The 20,476-nt window shown below is 35.0% G+C and overlaps 1 protein-coding gene across 13 annotated transcripts in view; it reads right to left on the bottom strand.

The window, feature by feature from the left end:
- The window catches only part of LOC136036885 (dynamin-like), a 134,406-nt gene extending 123,257 nt beyond the window's left edge, over positions 1–11,149 (bottom strand). For all 13 annotated transcript variants that reach the window (XR_010619808.1, XR_010619809.1, XM_065719233.1 and 10 more), the window contains exons 1-2: positions 10,896–11,149; positions 1,228–1,301 (exon numbers count right to left, since the gene is read on the bottom strand). Coding sequence is in view for 11 of the 13 variants with exons in the window: in XM_065719233.1 (XP_065575305.1) it covers positions 1,228–1,301; positions 10,896–11,059 (238 nt within the window). In the remaining 2 variants the exon portion in view is untranslated. The remainder of the gene's footprint in view (positions 1–1,227; positions 1,302–10,895) is intronic.
- Positions 11,150–20,476: the final 9,327 nt, after the last annotated feature.

Here is a 20,476-nt window from a genome sequence, read left to right as displayed (position 1 = left end):
TCCTTACTACAGTTCGTTACCACGAACTGTTTGATGAAATTAGCAACTGTTTGACAAAACGAGTTTGCCAATTCCTTTTTAATTAACTAACGTAAGTCTTTTTGGAGAGGGGAGGTTAGGGAGACATGAAGTTTTGTTTTCGGAGAAAGGATGATTTTTTTTTGTGGTTTTGCTTTAAAAATGTATGCTGTTTTATGCCTTTTGTCCAATGAGCTCCTCAGATGGTAGACTGTATTTTTCAGTGGCAGTTCTGGCCTCTCTCGTGCCAGGGGAGCCCCCCCCCCCCTTGTCTTTCACAAAATTTTCAGACCAAATTTTAACAAATTTAATTTATTAAAGAAATTATTTTCAATTAATTACTTAATAATTTATTTATTTTTAATATTCTTCATTAATTATTTAAACTATTCAAATATTTTTAATTATTTTGATTTATTAGCTCCACCCTCCACTTTATTTTAATAAAATAAAATCTCAAAACTAGAAAATGACTGTAACGATTAGATGATTTATTTGAAATTTCGCGCCTCTTAAAGTATATCCGCCCGGGGCAAGTGCCCTCTTTGTCCCTCCCCTAAAACCGCCTCTGCCATTTTATTGGTTACTGGTTGTCTATTTTTAGGATAAATGACTGTAATATTTGGTATTTTTATATTGGATTTTAATCCTTCTAGTTTTCTGGTTTTTACTTTTTATTTTTCCACTTTGTTTTCTTACTTCATCTCCGCCAAAGACACTTCGTTGTATACAACTAAATATCCATGACTTATTTCTTTCTTTTCCCCTTGTGTTTTCCTCTGACTTACAACCACCTTTTGTTTCTCTCTTTTTTGTCTTTTAATTGTTTGCAATCCCCCCCCCCACCTCTCCGAATATCCGACTCGTAAAACGGGACAAAAATGCGTTAGAGAAATTGTTGAGGCGTTTTTTAAGCTTTTAGCACCCCCCCCCCCAAAAAAAAACAGCAACTAAATAATAAATCCGATATACGAGCTTGCATATTTAACAGTTTTTTTTTGTTTTTTTTTTAATTTAGTTTTTGACTATTCTTCAGTGTTTACTTTTAACAAGAAAAGATATATCTTGCATTGCATAACTTTTTTCTACTGATAAATAGCAATTTGACAGTGCTGACTAGTGAGTCATTTTGAGAATGGAACTTAGTCTTATCTTGTTTAAGGATAATAACTATAAATATTAGTTAATAAAATATCTATAAAAACTTACCCATATTAGAATGAATCAACTGTAAGATTAAAGGTCTCCTTGTTACAATCCCAGAACCTCTAGGCAAAAAGTCTCTAGAAAAAAAAACAATTTGAGTCAGAATTCCGAAAAATTCTAAATTCCGAAAAACTAGGTGAATTTTCATTTGTAAACTAAGCGGTGAAGTAACCAACAGAAAAACCTAGCGGACGCAAAATCGAATTTCAATAAACCCAGTTTTCGTAATTCAATACTGTTTTCGTTACATTTAACTTTGATTTGAAATTATATTAAATTATACTTTTATTTAATTAAAAACTATTAAATAATTATAAGAATAGATAAATAATAAATTAAATAATAATACGATCCTTTCCCATTTGGAAAAGATCTAACATTGCAAAAAAAGTTTTATCTATATTGCTAATTAGGCTAGCTAAAAACTAGGTTTGCTGAGACTGAATTTCAGGCCAACGACAGGGACAGTACACTTATTACAGTACAACGACAGGGACAGTACAATTAGCAATACAGTTGAGATAATTCTTGATTTATTTTTTTCTCTCAATTTTAGACCCATCCCAAATGAGACATGATCTTTCCAGTGAAAAACTATATTTAACAATAAAATTAAGCAGGCCTAATATTTGAGTAAGCATATAATTCTAATTTAATAAAATTAAATAAAAGCCTAATATAATAAACGTAGATTGGTTCATCATTTGTGCTTAAGATCCCCTCTCTGGTTAGGGCAGCGTTCCAAGGGCAGTATTCCTTGTGTATTTAAAATGTGAACTCCTTTGGTTGTAGACTTTTACAAAGATAAGGCTTATCGGTTTGAGCTAGTGCACGCTAGATTCAACCTAAGTGGTTGAAGAACATTTTTTTAGGGGAGAGGATCAAAAATTAAAATTTTATAGTTTTATAATAATAAAATTAATTTTTTTTTAATTTTTCTTTGGTCATAGGGTGGGGTTCTTAGAACACTCCTTTGAAGGAGAGGATTACCCTTCCCCGTGTGCACTATAGAATATGTTATTGGATTACAAATAGCCAGTAACAAGTCTAAAATTTGCATGTAGCCTAATATCAGCATTAGCTGTAAGTATATTCCTCAATCAGAATTAATCCTACAGTTGTAACATGGGGGACTGGGTCCGGTGTAAATATAAGCTAGTACTGCAAGTAATGAAACAACACGGCTTTTTTGTAAAAAAAAAAAAAAAAAAAAAAAAAAAAAAAAAAAAAAAAAAAAAAAAAAAAAAAAAAAAATCAGTAACAAAAATCGATATTTGATTGGCAATGCACTAAAGCCTTAAAGGAGTTATTGGACAATTGAGTAAGGAGGTTGGGGGGTCAAAACAAAAAAGTCAATTTTTAAATTTTTCTGGTGGATCATTCTAACTCAGGCCCTGAACTCTGTGCAGATATGTACACACATTAAAATTATTGTTTTGTTTGAGATGTTTCAATTTTAAATAAAAAACATAAATCAGAAACGAAGTTTTTAAGCTCATATCACACTTCTGTTAAGAGGGAGAATGACGATTCAAAGTAATTTAAAAAAAAAAAGTCATAACTTTAAATTGAAGCATAATCTAAAAATATTTTTACGACTCATATATTGGTCGTAAAACTTTGAGACGGCTAGACATAGTCTATAAGGAGAAAGCCCCTTCTTTATTCTTCTGGTAAACCTAGCCTTTGCATTCATGTTTTACTTGTCTCTTCTCCCCTTTTCGATGAATACACACTCTGAAGAGACTGCATTCACTTGATAGTCAGATTTTCAGCGATTGAACACTGGTAGTAGTATTACAACTACTCGTTCCATAACTATGTTAGTTACATTGAAAATTTTTGAAAACATTGAAAGTACAAATTGCATTAACTGACTTGACTTTCCTTTCATTGGTTTTATTTTTCCAGCGGGCGGGGGGGGGGATAAACATAATCTTAATTAACAATAAACAAGAGCCAAGAGCTCATATGGCACTTGCGACAAGGTCGGAAGAGCCAAAAGCCAAGAGCTTCTTACCACCAAGTTTCATTAAGATATCTCCACTCTAAGCGTTTTCCACGATTTACGGTTTCCCCCTCCAGCTCCCCCCATTATCACCGGATCCGGTCGGGATTTAAAACAAGAGCTCTGAAACAAAAGGTCCTTCTAAATATCATATTTCATTAAGATCCGACATCCCGTTCGTAAGTTAAAAATACTTCATTTTTTCTAATTTTTCCGAAATAACCGTCCTTCCAATCCAGATGGTCGAATCAGGGAAGTGACTATTTCTAATTTAATCTGATCAGGTCCCTGATACGTCTGCCAACTTTTTATCGTTCTAGCTTATCTGAAAGTGCCCAAACTAGCAAAACTGGGACTGATAGACAGACGGAAAGAAAATTTAAATTGCGATCTAGAACTCTAGGACTTGTGCTTATTCTTCTCACCAAGTTTCATCCCGATCTCTCACCCTAACCGTTTTCCAGGATTTCCGGTTCTCCCTCAGAACCCCCCCCCCTAATCTCACAAGATCCGGTTGGGATTTAAAATAAGAGCTCTGAGACACAAGGTCCTTCTTAATAACAAATTTCATTAAGATCTGGTCACCCGTCCATAAGTTAAAAATACCTTGTTCTTTCTAATTTTCATTACCCCCCCCCCACCCCCAACCTCCCCAAAGAGAGCAGATCCGGTCTAGTTATGTCAATAACATATCTAGGACATGTGCTTATTCTTCCCACCAAGTTTCATTCCAATCTCCACACTCTAAGCATTTTCCAAATTTCCGGTTTCCCCCTCCAGCTCCCCCAATGTCACCAGATCCAGTCGGGATTTAAAATGAGAGGTCTGAGTTACGAGGCTTTTTTAAATCTCAAATTTCATTCAGATCCGATCACTCATTTTAAATCACTTAAAATACCCAATCACTTAAAAATACCTCATTTTTTCTAATTTTCCCAAATTAACCGAATTAGCCCCCCCCCCCCAACTCCCCCAAAGAGAGCGAATCCGTTCCAGTTATGTCAATCCGCATCTAGGACTTATGCTTATTTTTCCCACCAAGTTTCATCCCAATCTCTCCACTCTAAGCATTTCCCAATATTTCCAGTTTTCCCCTCCAACCCCCCCAATGTCCCCAGATCCGTTCGATATTTAAAACAAGAGATCTAAGACACGATATCCTTCTAAATTTCAGATGTCATTTTTCCGAATGAACCGTTGCTATGTCACTTGGCAATACCAAGTGCCATAAAAATCTAAAATCCAAGATATGCTTTTTACATCCAGAAGAAAACTGTCGACGTGTTATTAACAAGTTAAGAGGGTTCCAAAAAGGAAAAAATACGACATGATAAAAAATAAACTTGTGTCTCTCTAAATAACCTTTTTAATTTTGTTTTAAAGGTTGACTTATTGGAAAATGTGAATATGTGTAATTGATTAAACACAAAGTGGTTCCCAAAATTCAAGATAAAATTAAATCTTGAGAACAGAACAAATATTACTTAAGATACTCAACTTAAACAAAATATATGACCATGGAAAAAGCAATCAAACAAAAAACGAACAAAAATTACAAATGACCATTAAAGTTAACAACACAAAAAGTTAACCCCAATGTTGTAACGGTGCTACCCCCTCTAGTTCTCCAAGAGGTTACAGTATAATCTTGGTTCTAAATATAGTTTTTATGCCTACTTGATTTGTTAAATTAATTCTATGTATGATGGAAGCTAGGATGATTCTTGCAAAGCTCACCTAGAACCAAAGTCCTCCATGTTAGGCTTGTATAGATTCAGGTATACTCTTTTGCACTTCTGTTTGTGCTTTCTGTTTATTTTCTGGTTAGCATTTCTTAGTTGTTCTCAATTTGTTGTTGTTGTTTGTTTTTGTTTACAAAAGAAAAGCATACAGTTTGTAAAGTCTGTATAAAGCATGTTACAGGAATGGTAATGTAGGACTTTAGGCAATGAATTTAATTATTCCCAAAAATACTGTCAGTGTGGATTTTTTTATTTCCGATCTTCAGTTATATTTCGACAGAACATTTTGTCAAACAATTTTTGTTTTATAATAAATGACACAATAAATAAATATATGGCACAAGAAAGTCTACAAGGCACTAGTTTGCCTGCACCTAGAGGTTGGAATGTCCCTGGTGTCACCCTACTTGAAGAAGGACAAGGAAATACTAGAAAGAGTACAATGAAGAGCAATCAAAAGGGTGAAAGGCCTCAAACAAATGCTACATGAAGAGTGTTTATGTCACTTGAAACTTCCTACTCTCACATACCAGAGGAAATGTGGCGACATAATTATGACCCATAAAATTATTTCCAAAATATTCTCCCTGGTCACCTTGCCCCCTCCAGAACATTCTGTGACAAGAGGGCATTCCAAGAAAATCTTAAAGAAACACTCCTCAATCCAAGAAAGAAACCATTTCTTTAGCCAGCAAGTAACAAACTTGTAATCAACTGTCTGAAGATACAGTGGCTGCTGATTTGACAGGTGCATTCCAGCAAAATCTTGACAAAGAATGGCTACAGCAAGAGTTCTGTAAAACTAGGAAGCTGTTGGGCCCTGAGCCAAAATGTAGCAAGCAGCCATATCAAACAACCTACAGAAGTCATAACAGAGCATTAGAAGAATGGAAAATTCTTAGATTTGCTCCAACTGGCAATTTAAGGTAAATCTAAGACAAAATCTCAACTTTGTGTGGTCTGAGCCTTGACATGGCTTGGCAAATCCACCTCATTGGACAGGAATCCTAATTGCTGTCTGGTTCTAAGCCAGCTTAAGTACTTTGGTGTAGACATGAGAAGATATGTTGGTCCCCGTCATGCACTGGTATCTGGGATCATTGCCTTTCCTGAGGCCAAAATACTTTGAATGATTTAAAGAACATGAAAATTGGAACTTTGAATGTTACAATTTTTAAAAATGACTATCATATCAACATTTTGACTGATGAATTCAGATGGTTTGAACTGGATTTATTAGGAGTTTCACAAACTCATATTAAAGGGGTAGGAAGCATGAAATTAGATGACATAGAATTTGTTTACTCAGACAGAAAGGATGGGGTACATAGGCAGGAAGTAGGGTTCATGATGAATAAGGAAACTGCTAAGCCTTGTTTAGGCTGGGAAGGTATTAAGGTAAATGTTTACTTTCATTCCAAGTGCTCTAGAGTGTGTATAACTGCATATAGCAAGATTCTGATAATTGCATATTGCTTCTTTGTCATTATTAGAGAAGCACAACTATTTCTGGTTGACCCTCCTCCTCCATGGGGAAAACTAAAAATGCATAAAGTGGGCTTGTTTACAGCTAACATTACCTATAGAGTAAAGCATATTAGTCCATGAGCCCCACAAGCAGCAGGGCGAGGTCTATATTCCATATTTATTTAATAAACCTGGTTTGAGGTTATTTTGTTTTAGTTTTATCACTCTTTGTTGAATAAATATAGCATACAGACCTCGCCCTGCTGCCTGCAGGGCTCATGGGCTAATACACTTCACTCTATAGGTAATGTTAACAGTAAGCAAGGCCACTTTATGCATATTTAGTCTTGTTGGAGGGGAATTTTAGAAAGCTAAAAAATGGATATGCTTCTCTAATAATGACAAAGAAACAATATGTAATCATCAGAATCTTGCTATATGCAGTAATATGCACTTTAGAGCACTTGTAACAAAAGTAAACATTTGCCAGTATTAACAATAGAATACTAATTGCTCATTTTATGACTAAAAAATTCAGGGTATCAGTTAAAGTAGTATATGCCCCTGTTGAACCAACTGACAGAGATACTAGTGACTCATATGAATTTTACTTACAGTTAAAGGAGCAAATAGATAGGGTACCAGGTAGAAATATGGTGTTTTTACTAGGAGATTTTAATGCCCAGGTTGGTAGAAATAAGGATAGATGGTATCCTAGCCTAGGTAAAGCTGGTGTAGGAAAAGAAAACAGTAATGGCTACTTTTGCAATTTTGTAGGTATAACAACTTAGTTATAACCAATACTGTGTTTGGTCAGAAAATGCCCATAAGCTGACATGGTATTCATGTGATGGTAAGACAGCAAAAGTTATTGATTATATTATTGTAAACTAAAGACTAGCAGGATCTATACAAGATAATAAGGAATAAAGGAGTCCTGTTGTTGATGTTAAAAGTAAACATCACTATCTAGTAGTGTCTAAGGTTAATTTAAAGCTGAGATTTTGGAAGGGTAACTACCTCCCAGAAAGCTTTGATGTTGATAGACTCCAGGATGAAAATTTGAGAGAAATTTAGTAGGAACAGTTAAATACTAAACTTAAGAGTTTCAAATTTGACAATGTTGAAGATGAATGGAATAATTTTAGAAAAACAATTTGTGAAGTGGCTGATGGTGTCTTAGACTGTTAAAACTGCAGCTAGGAATATTAGTTAAAAAGCTTTATGTTCAATACAGAGTAGAAGGGGTTGGTACAAGAATTATCAGAGTGATAGATAGTATGAAAACAAAAGGAATGTAAAGAAAGTGGAGAAAGCATAATATATGAACTAAGGAGATGTGAAGTGGAGGCCATGGATAAAATTGCTGAGGATCTGGAAGATACAGCTAGATGGCATAATAGTAAAAATATTATACTGGCATGTTAATAAATTGAGAGGGAGTCGTCAATCCAGAGTGGTCCCAGTTAAAGATAGGAATGGGGCCACAATTAGTGATAAGGAAAGAGTTAAAGAGAGGTGGGCAGTACATTTTGAGAATGTGCTAGACCTATTGATACTTTGAAAGTACATATTTTCATGCTTTGGCTTCATGCAATCATAACTGACAGTGTTTTCTGATGGTGTTTCAAAAATACATTAAAAAGACAACAAAATAAAAAAAGCTTTTATACAACCATATCTTAATATTTTACTTTATACCACCATGTATGAAAAAGCAGAAAAAAAAATGTTTTCAAGAAGCTGATGAAAGCCTGTTGAAACAGCAAAAAATGAAAATGATTTCAAGCTAATAGACCACTCAATGTCTGTCTTTCCCCACAAGTTTTAAGAAGATGAGAAGGAGTCAACAATTTGGAAATGATAGCTGATAGCTTTGGGTATGAGAAAAATAAGTTATAACATATATTGATGTTCAGAAGTCATTCATGTTATTATAGAACAATACTCCATGCTTAGTTCTTCAAGGCTTGAGTAAATTTCTAATCAAGTCAACATTGACTTTCTTGGCTTCTTATTTAAAACATGGTAACTTTGATCATCCTAATGTTTCTGTTAAATGTCTATTGATTTGCCTTAGCCATATTCCTGAGATTTGTGTTTGTTTCCAAAAATGTTTCTTTTCCTGGAGAGTAATCATCTTAATTAATACAGCTATGTGAGTTATTATTTTCAAAGATGTTTACATTTGTAGCTTGTAGTTTTTTTTATATATATATTTTGTGTAACAAATCAACATCAAGTCAGATAAACCCCTGATATGTCCAGCATAATTTTCTTTTCTTTGGAAAACAATTTCATCTTGCACTCTTTGTATCTGATTCAACTATCAACTCAGCCTAACAGAAAGGCACATCATTTCAAAACATTATGGTACTTACCTTGCCTTCAGGGGCTTCTCAATATCAATTATGACAGAATTTATAATGCCAGAATTACAACATATTTTCTTCTACAGGAAAGGTTAATGGCACCTGATCTGACCTTAGTGCCACCAAACATAAACTTACAACATAGAAAATAAACAAAGCCCAATAGAAATTTATGAGGGTATAGATGTTTTTCTGGAGAAAAGGTTATATCTAAAGAGATTTCCAAGAAAAGTTGATTAATTTAGTATTTCTGGGGCAGTTTTGTTGGTGAATTAGTTGGTTTATAGAAGAGTTTCTGAGGCAACTTCTTTTTCTAGCTAGTTGGAAAAGGAAATTCTTTCTGGGGCTATATTTCTCATCAGCTAGCTGGTTAATGAAAATTTTTCTGGAGAAAAGATACTTGCCAACTAGATGGTTAACAGAAGAGTTTCTGGGGCAATGTTTGTTTCTAAATAGTTGGAACAAAACTGTTGCTAGGGAGAAATTACAGTAAAATTCTAGTCAATTGACTTCTTGCTGTCTAAGAAAGGGTTTAGGTTAGGAAAATGAAACTTTCAGGGATGGGTCTACAGGCTAAAGTATGTCCCGGGAAAGTATTTTACAGTATCCACCTCTACTCCTTCTCCCTATAGAGGGCCCTGAAGTTTGCCTATATGACAGGTCTATACCTATTGAAATTTTGACAAAACAACATTTTACCTTAATTTTTAGTTGCTAGTTGCTTTTTCTCTGCCTTTAGTTCTGAAAATGCAATTCCTGTTATTTGAGTAGAATTTTGAGCCATATCAAAGTTTTTTTTTATCAAAATTTAGGAAATGTATTTGCATAGGCCTATCTTTAAAACCTTATAAAATGGAATAGAGCAAAGTTATGAAGCTGAAAACAATTTTGTTGTACTTCAATTAAGCAGAAGATCTATTTTGCAAGGTTTTACTTTTATAACATGCATATTTTTAAGGGTCATCAAAGGGCAGGGCCCTCTAGAGGGAGCAGTTGAGGTAGTTGCTTCAAAATACCTTCCCTGGACATACTTTAGTCAGTAGAATCATCCCTGAAAGTTTCATTTTCCTAACCTAAACCCTTTCTGAGATAGCAAGAAGTTAACTAACTAGAATTTTGCCAAAATTACTTGTCAACTAGTTTATATAAGGCTATATACTATTTTTTTTTATTTGTCAAAGGCCTACTCAGATCTAGGCTACCTCCTTCCTTCCTTATGCATGTGTGTCTTCTAAAATTGAGACAAATTGCTAATCTAGCCTACTGAAATAGCTTACAGGCCTAGGCTACATATAGCTTTGATTTAGATTTTTGCCAAAGCTAGTTGGTTAATGAAAATTTTCTGGGGAAATGTTATTTGCCAACTAGACAGTTAACAGAATTGTTTCTGGGGCAACCACTTTTTCCAGCTGGTTGGAAAAGGAATTTTCTTTCTGGGGCAAAATTTTTTATCAGCTAGTTGGTTAATAAAAAAATTTCTGGGGAAAAGTTACATGCCAAGTAGATGGTTAACAGAAGAGTTTCTGGGGCATTGTTTGTTTCTAGCTAGTTGGAAACAAACTTTTGCTGGGGAGAAATTTGCTAGTCAACTAGTTGGAAAAGGAATAGCCTAGCTTTCTGGGGCAAATTGTCTTGTCAACTAGTTGACAAATTTAATTATTGCTATAGGGATTGACCAAATTATCCAACTAGATGGTAAAAATATTTGTATTTAGAAAGAAATTGGATATTAGGCTACCTTATTGTATAGGCTTATATGCTATTATTTCCATTTTTCAAAGGGATGAAATAACTACTTAATATTTACCTAAATAATAGCATAGCCTAACTAGGCCTGCCATTCATGAATCAACTACTAGCAAGTTACTTTAGACATGATTTTTATACTTTTAATTAAAATAGGCTGTTTTGAGCCTTTAAAGGGCTCACAATGAAATTTACCCCAGAGGCAATTATTGAATTAGCCTATAACAAAAAAAAAGCATAAAAAAGGCATTAGGTGATACATTCACTTTCATCCTAGCTGAATTATTATAAACTACAAATTTTACTCCCTATTCTGAAATAGAAACTTATATATACCTGCCAACAAAATTCTCAAGCACAGAACTTTTTCCTGCACTTTGACCACCAACCACAGCAATCTGGGGCAAATCCAAGGACATATTTACACCAAGAGCTGCAAAAGCATCTTGTAACCTGTTCACAATTGGAATTAACGTTTCCATTCCTTGATTTCCCGCCATTTTAGTGCCAAATATTTATGATGGACCCAAACTTATTGTCTATTTTATTCAAATTTTCAAAAATCCATAGCCTCCCAATACAAGACTATATTCTATTTCTTATAAAGGATCGACGGTAGAAGTTAATCAATAGTTCATTCGCGCCATCTAGCTTTAATATTTACTATTAAATGTCTGGTCTTATAGGCAAGTAGCGCCATTAGCATTAAAAACATAAATTAACAGCTACAAAAACGGCACTTGAGATTTAAAGCCACATTTATTTCCCTAGGTGACGCTCTTTTTAGTTGAAGGATAAAAAAAATTTCCTCAATCTGATGATAGGTAAATATTGAGCAATCATATGATTGACCAACTAATAAAGCGAACAAACCACAAGATGCTGCTTTTTAGGCTCGTTCTGAATGTAATAATGGATTTTCTCGCAAATTCAGCTTCAAGACATTTTTGAACCCTTGAACATAATAATTTATTTCTATGATTTTTGGCCCAAATAGAGTTAAAACATCGAAATCTAATTTACTATTTTATTGTAAAATCCATTTTGTTTAAGTTATATAATCTGCAAGTATTGATTCGTGACAATTAAGTTGGATGAAAAAATTCAATATAATTTCTCCTTTTTCCATCCGCCATGCTTCTTCTGTCAGCTTAGATATTTTTTGACATATAGGTGAAAAGGCAATTTTTTAGTGGCGTAAGAGAATAGGAAGAAAACATAGCGGAATTGTTTCAATTTTTTTTAAACTTAATCTTGACAAATCAATGCTTGGGAATTACGCAACCTTTTCAAAATGGAATTATAGTGAAATAGCAAGTTTGAAACAAATGTTTTAACTCATTGTTATATCCAAAAATATAGAAGGAAAATATTATTTTCAATGGTCCTGAAAGGGATTAAAATTGTATTTGCGAGAAAAGCGGTTATTATATTCAAAAACACCATAAGAAATGGCATCGCATAGTATGTTCACTTTATTTGTAGGTCAAATGTATCTACTGCTCAATATTTACCGGTTCCTTTATCTTAAAATGTTGCTAACGGAACATCAATGCTTATTACAGATTTTCTGTCAATTTATAAAAGTGATTCAAGTCAACCTACAAATATTTCCATCCCAAACGAGGTAAATAGCACTTTAGACTCTCATCATCAAAAAAGTGCATTGTCTTTAAGCTCAATGAATGCTAATGAAGGAAGCAGTGGATTAAGCTCATCAACCTTAGCCGCTGCAAGTGACATAAATCTAAGTTCAGAAATTGTACCTGACTTGAATGTCAGATGCATGGAATCCGTTCCATGCATCCAAGATGTTGTTGACTGGTACGGGCCTCCACCTATCATTTTCCTAAATAAATTCGACCTCCCTTCTCCCAAAAAGTCCAAACCCCACTTCCCTTTCCCAGCACCTTCTTGCTTTCCCATCTCCACCTTTCCACTCTATCAGAAATCCTCTTAATTCTACTCCTTCTAGCTGCATCTTCACAAAATCCAACCTCCAGCCCATTCGTTTTATCCACCGTGCCTACCCTGTCAACGTGACTTACATCTGAGACTTTTTGCATTTAATAATTGTCTTGTAATAAATCCTAATTGTACTCAGTTCCCGTCAATTGGAAACAAGTTGCACTTTCCTTATCATGCTTCATTCATATCCTTGCCCGTCCCCCACCTCCAAATCCCCAAGGCAAATCCTTTTCTTACCCTTGTTCTCCAAAGCATCACAAAATTAAGTTAAAACCCCACCCAGGAAACTCTCAAACTCATCAAGTCTCCTTGTCACGATTCCCCAATCGGTTTGTTTTTCTTAAACTTTCAGTTACTAATGCAGAAAGTCTTAATTTTGAAAAACTTACAATGCTACAGGTGCTTTCAGAATCAAATATAATAGATATTATAGCTGTTAACTGAAGTACAGTCCCATTACAAAGGGTCCCAGCGCCTGACAAATTATTCAGAGTTTGTTAAACCCCATCCTTTAGACCACTCATTCAGAAAAAAAGGTGGCGGTGCTTTGTTCTTTATGAAGAGTAACCTTTACCCAAAGCTTATTCGTGTCCCTAGTTTATCCAAGTATGATAAAATCATTTAGCTAAGTATTAGACCAAAAGTACTCCCCCGTCCATTTAATATTATTGTAATAGCTGTTTTCCATTAGTCCCCAAATCAAAGTATCGATTCAATACGCAAGTTCGTCCAGTAGTTACAGAAAAGTGCTGATTTTGTTATTTCTAAGTGCCCCAATGCTGGCCCTTCTTTAGTTGGCGATGCCAACGATCTTAAAATAGATTTTGCTCCTCACTTAAATTAAATTAAATTTTTAAAATACTAACGACCTGGGAAAATTCCTCTCTTGATGTTATTTTAACTGATATTCATAATTTTTACAGCCCTCCCTCAGCTTTGCCCCCATTACATGGGAGTTATTCTGTTCCAAGTCTTTTATCCCCCTTCTCAAATTTTACGCATACTTTCTCAAAAATTTATGGCGCTTATCAACCCCTTCAAAGTTCTGATCTTCTTTAATTCGGTATGTGGATGAATACTAAAGATTGGTCTGATATTTAAAAATAAAAAATATTGATGAGAAAATGACTTTGTTCCACAAAAAGCTAATTAATAAATATCAAATTTGTTTACGAGAAAAAATATTTGAAATATGCTCCAGTGATAAACCTTTTATTAATCAAACTATAAAAACACTAATTAGAACAAAATTAAAGCATTTCAAAAATGGTAAACTGGATGAAGCCAATAAACTATGAAAATCAACTAAAAGAGAAATTCTTAAATTGGCACGATACTACAAAAACACGATACTACAAAATACATACTACAAAAACAAGGTCGAAGAACTGTTCACTAATAAAACAAAAAATTGGTATTCCAAGGTTAAAAGGCTGTGTTGCAGGAGGCTTGAGCAGCTTAAATTCAACTTACCCAAGCCTCCTATTGTTATGGCCAATAATCTAAATAAATTCCTCACTTCCATTGTCCAGGTAATTCCAGCATCCTCCGACCAATTACCAACAGGAGCCCTATCTCCTTTTTTTCCCCATTGTTTCTTCGTCTGAGATAGATAGAAGAACTGAAAAACTAAGAAAAACTAGTGTTTGTCCTTTGGATTTCCCGTTTCCTCTTATTAGTGCCTTCAATGATTTCCTTTCTAAGCCCTTGTCTGTCCTGTTTAGCAAGATTACTGAGTCTGGGCAAATTCCAACAATTTGGAAACAAGGTTTCATAGCCCCTTTGAAAAAGAAAAACGAAAAGCCTGGTTTTGAAGGCTTTCGTCATGTTACTCTTACTCTCATTTTTTCGAAACTTTATGAAGCATTCCTTGCAGATTTGCTAAATGAAAACATCCTACCTCTTGCTGACCTGAGGTGATTCGGGAGCTTAAAATCCACTTCTACTTTCCACTATCTCGTTTCTCTTTTTGACCATATCGGGAAAAGCCTAATTCCTGGCTAAACTTAATTTCCATTAACCTTCAGAAGGCATTTGACCATGTTAACCACAATAATTTAATTGAGAAACTTGAAACGAGTTAAATATTGATCCCCTACTGGTAAAATTATTTGCCTCCTTCTTAGCAAATAGATCACAGGTTGTAGAATATCAAAATCATTATTCAAACCCTCTCCCTGTCAACAATGGTATACCCCGAGGTACTCTCCTAGGTCCCCTCCTTTTTTCAGTCATGATTAACAGCCTCGCGAAGAAATTTCCTGACCGATGGAAATTTGTTGATGACTAAACGGTTGTTGAAAATTGCTTCAGAAATTTAATAAGCAGCCCAATGAGTATCCTCAATGAAATTGGAGACGAAGCCTTGGACTTAGATATGACAGTAAGCCTCTTGAAGTCCATGATAATGACAATTTGTTTTCTCAAATCTTCGCCCTGTTTTCTTAATCCTATTTATCCAGAAATTTCTGTATCTTCATTTAAACTACTTGGCCTCACAATTTCTTCAAATTGAAAGTGGGATATCAATGTCGAAGACATCATCCATGGAGCTAACGTGTCTATCGCCCTCCTTAAGCTCCTAAATAAATTTAGCGTCCCTCTTCCCACTCTATAAGTATTTACACGTCTTTTGTCCGACCGTATCTCGAATGTGCTTGTTCAGTTTGGCACCCTGGTATCTTTCATGAAGAATCAGAAAAAAATTAATCAATCCAAAAAAGGACCTTGTGGAAAATTTTCAAAGAAGGCTAGGGCCATACTCTCTGCTCCCAAAAATAGCTAGGTTGGAAGCCCTTAAACGAAGGAAGGTTTCGTTGTGCCTCCGTTTTGCAAAAACTGCAATAATAGGTAAACCTCAAGATTTTTTCCCAAACATTACTCCCCATCCGATTATGGCTGCCTCGAGCTGTTTCTTAACCCATCCCTATTTTTTTCCTCATTCGATGCGCTACTTCCAGATATGAAAAAACTTTTGTCCCCTTCACAGAAAAAATGAATAAAATATCCCACTAGTTTCTCCCTTTTGTTTCTCTCTTTTTTATTGGCTGATTGTACTGCCCAGGTTGTTGCACTTATTTCCTTGTTCCCCCTTTTGTTTTTATACTTTCTCTTTGAATTGTCACATATTTTACACTTCGTTCCTTTTTATTTGTTTATTCAATTTGTTTTGTCCCCCATTTTTTTATCAGTTTTTATCTTTTTAGCTCTTTTATAGACTTAAATTATTGACACTTTTTAGTGTCCCTTTTAATATATATGTGTATATATATATATATATATATATATATATATATATATATATATATATATATATATATATATATATATATATATATATATATATATATATATATATATATATATATATATATATACATATATATATCTTGTTCTTTTTTATATTTATTTGTTTATTTTAACAACCACCCCTCCTCCCCCTTTCCCTTTTTTTATGCCCCTTTTAAGTATTTTTCTGACTTAACTTTGTTTAAGTTTAGTTTGACCCGTTTTTAATTTTTTAATTGATTTATTGCAGTTTAATTACTGACTCATAATTGATTATTCATTATGATTTTTCTTTCTGTATACTGACCTAGTATGCCAGTGTGGCTGATGTAAAATTCCTATAGCTGAGGTCAAGAATACTCTTTAATTTGCAAATAAAATCGTGCTAAAACATTTACGATGACCTGCCGTCTTCTCTTTCTATTTTAATTAAATGGAAAATTTTTCAACTGGAAGTAAGACAACGATACAACTGAGAAAGAAAAGAAATTATTGCATATGTGAGGGAGGCTGCCCCCTCCTCAATATCTCGCCCTTCACAATAAAGCTTTATGTCCTTTTGAAAACCTTCTTATTCCAAATAAAAGACACCTTGTGTTTGAGGAGATTTTCATGAAAATTTTGGGACAAAAAGTCAAACTGTAGCGTAAAGAGCAAGGTATTGAGGAGGGGGCATTCCTCCTTATATGTGGAATAATTTCTGTTCATTTTAATTTTTGTTGTTGCTCCTTACCTTCAGTTGAAAAATCTTGTTTTTATGGCACTTGGTATCTACCAAGTGACATATAGCGACCGCAAATTCTTTCGGTCTGTCGGTCAGTTTGTCCTGATTTTGCTACTTTAGGCACTTCCAGATAAGCTAGGATATGAAATTTAGCAGCCATATCAGGAACCAGACCAGATTAAATTAGAAATTGTCTTTTCACCGATTCGACCATCTGGGGAGAGTGGGGGGACGGTAAAAATCGGTAAAATTAGAAAAAATGAGGTATTTTTGACTTACGAACGGGTGATCGAATCTTAATGAAATTTGATGTTTGGAAGGATATCGTGTCTCAGTGCTCTTACTTTAAATTTCGACCGGATTTGGTGACATTGCAGGGATTTGGGGGGGGGAACCAAAAATCTTGGAACACGCTTAGAGTGGAGGGATCGGGATGAAACTTGGTGGGAAAAATAATCATAAGTCCTAGATACGTGACTGACATAACCAGAACGGATCCACTCTATTTGGGGTAGTTGGGGGGGGGGCTAATTCTGAAAAAATTGAAAAAATGAGATGTTTTTAACATATGAAGGAGTGATCGGATCTAAATGAAATTTTATATTTAGAAGGACCTCGTAACTCAGATCTCTTATTTTAAATCCTGACCAGATTCAGTGTCATTGGGGGGGGGGGGTGGAAATCATGGAAAACGCTTAAAGCGGAGGGATCAGGATGAAACTTTTTGGGAAAATAAGCACAAGTCCAAGATATGTGATGGAAATAACCAGATTGGTCCGCTCTCTTTGGTGGAGTTGGGAGGGGGGAGTAATTCGGAAAAAATAGAAAAAAATGAGGTATTTGTTACTTACGAACGGGTGATCAGATCACAATGAAATTTGATCTTAAGAAGGATCTTGTGCTTTAGAACTCTCATTTTAAATCCCGGCCAGATCTGGTGACATTGGGGGGAGCTGGAGGGGAAACTGGAAATCTAGGAAACTCGAAATCTTGGAAAACGCTTAAAATGGAGAGATTGGGATGAAACTTGATGGGAAGAATAAGCACAAGTTATAGATATGTGATTGACAAAATTGGAACGGATCTGTTCTCTTTAGGGGAGCTGGGGCTTGTTAATTTGGAAAAATTAGAAAAATTGAGGTATTTTAACTTAAGAACGGGTCACCGGATCTGAATGAAATTTGATATTTAGAAGGAACTCGTGTCTCAGAGCTCTTATTTAAAATTCCGACCAGATCAATTTACATTGGAGAGAGTTGGAGGGGGAAACTGGAAATCTTGGAAAACGCTAATAAATGCCGTAGATATGGGATTGATGTAACCGGACTGGATCAGCTCTCTTTGGGGGGATTTAGGGGTTGGGGTTCAGTGCTTTGTCGAGTTTGGTGCTTCTGGACGTGCTAGGACGATGGAAATTCGTAGGCGTGTCAGGGAGCTGTACAAATTGACTTGATAAAGTCGTTTTCCCTGATTTCACCATCTGATGGGCTGAAGGGAGAGGAAAAATTAGAAAAATTGAGGTATTTTTAACTTACGAGTGGACGATCGGATCTTAATGAATTTTGATATTTAGAAGGACCTCGTGACTCAGAGCTCTTATTTTAAATATCGACCGGCATTAAGCTTCTGATTTTCCTTTTAAAGCAATCTATTGATTCTTAGAATTTTGCCAAAGTTCATACAATATGAGCTCTTGGCTCTTCCGATCTTGTCACAAGTGTCATATGAGCTCTTAGCTCTTGATCGTTTTCTAAGAAATAAAGAGAAACCCACCTCCTCCTTCGTCAAACCCCTCCCCCCATAAAAAATTCCTCAATTAAAAGCTTATCCAAGGTTAAATCCCCCCTTCCAAAAATTCCACTCGTACAATTCCATCCTCACTAAAAATTGCCCAGAATAGAAAATTCTCCTTTCCTACTTTAATTCAACTAAACTAAAAACCTATCATTTCTCCTTTCCCTACTTCAATTTTAAAAAGATATATTTTCTTACCTAGTTTCTGATCGTTTTTCAAATCGTGTCAGATATCCATCACCTCCGTAAAATATTTCCAGAAATCCTACCCAAATAGATAGTTTATCCTGTGAAAAATTTCCCATAAAAAATTTTTAATGTGGAAAATTTTTCGATAGAGGATTTCCCCTGTGGAGAATCCCCCACAGATGAAATTCCCTAGACAATTCCAACACTACTGAAAATTCCCCCCAGAACATCTCCACATGTAGTATTGTGTTACCAAAGTGAAAGTAAAAGAAATCGAAGGAATTTGATATACAAATTCTGAGAAATTCCCCTTATGTGAGGTTTCACCTGGAAAGTTCACCCCCGGAAACTTTAATTTCCATGGAAAATTCTCTCCATAGAAAATTTCCCTGCAGTAATGTCCTCCCTCTTGAAAAATGTCCGTATACATTCCAATGCCAAATGCTAAGTGTAACCACGGGCAAATTTTCTAGCTTACAGCTCTTTTCACAGAAGTTGTGTATGTGTGTGGGGGGGGGGGGCAAGCCATCCTCAGAGGCGTTGTTATTGTAATTTTCAACTATGCTGAAGACAATGGCTATTTCAAATTTTTTATCGTTGACTCTGGGAAAAAAAGAGCGTGGGACGGGGGCTAGTTGCCCCTCAATCAATTTGGTCGCTTAAAAAGTGTATTAGAACTTTTTATTTTCATTCAAATGAGGCCTGTTCCTGTCTCCAAGGACCACTGAATCGATGTGATCAACCCTGGAAAAATTAACAACAAATACACATGCATCCGTGACTGTTCTTCTGGCAAAAACACAAATTCCACATTTTTCCAGATGGGAGTTTGAAAACTCAACTGTAGGTTTCTCTTATATCTGATGGCACGAACTTCTTTAAGGTTCCTTGACTTTTGAGGGGTATTTCCCCTTTTTCTAAATATCACAATAATTTTCGTAGCAACTCGTATTTTCGCAGGCTCGTAGCATCAAACTTAACAAAATTTATATATTTGAAATCAACCTATAAAGCCAATTTTTTACCCCCATTGGATGGAAGTTACCAGCTCTCCTTCCTTTTGCATCTCTTCAAACTTTAAGCCTTCTTTCTCGTTTACCATTTATTCTTTTCCGAAGGTTAGTTCAAAAATAGACGAAAGAACTTGTATTCAGAGGTTAAAAAGTTGAATTGCAGAAGATTTGACCAGCTAAATTTCAACCTATCTGAGCCCAATTAAGTTACCACCTTAACAGGTTTCTATTGTTCAAACCCTTCCGGTGTTGTCTTATCAGTTACTTACTCATCCGACAAGCAATTGGGAGGTTCTATTGTTCTATTGTTCAAATCCTTCCGGTGTTGTCTTATCAGTTACTTACTGATCCGACAAGTAATTGGGAGGTTCTATTGTTCTATTGTTCAAATCCTTCCGGTGTTGTCTTATCAGTTACTTACTGATCCGACAAGCAATTGGGAGGTGAAGACAACAATTATAAACCCTCCTGGATATCCCTTTTCACCTTATTTGTACCACCAGTAGTTTTTTTTAACATCCTTGTCTGTCATTTTCTATGAAATTACTATCTTATGGCAATATTCACAAACATTAAAGCAGGGCACCATAATCGCTTTAAATTTTTTTAAAAAAAAGCCTGGTTTTGAAAGTGTTCACCCTTTTTCCGTCACTTCTATGTTCTTGAAATCTGTACGGAGGATTCTCTACTGACTTGACTAAGGAGCAAATCCAACCTTAGTAATTACCTTGATGAATTACCTTGAAATGACCTGAAGTGATTCGGGAACCTCAAATTCACTTCAACTTCCCATTACCTTGTTCATCTTATGAACACTATTGAAAAATTAAAGTAGGTGAATATCTAAAAAATTATTCAAATCTTTTACCTGTCCAGAGTGAACTTCCTTAATGTAATTTCTGAGCCACCCTCCTTTTTTAAGTCACGATTATCGGCCTGGC

Source organism: Artemia franciscana, chromosome 16 (assembly GCF_032884065.1).
Source record: "Artemia franciscana chromosome 16, ASM3288406v1, whole genome shotgun sequence".
In the NCBI taxonomy this organism is placed as follows: Eukaryota; Metazoa; Arthropoda; class Branchiopoda; order Anostraca; family Artemiidae; genus Artemia; species Artemia franciscana.
This window is presented reverse-complemented; position numbering and strand designations above follow the sequence as displayed.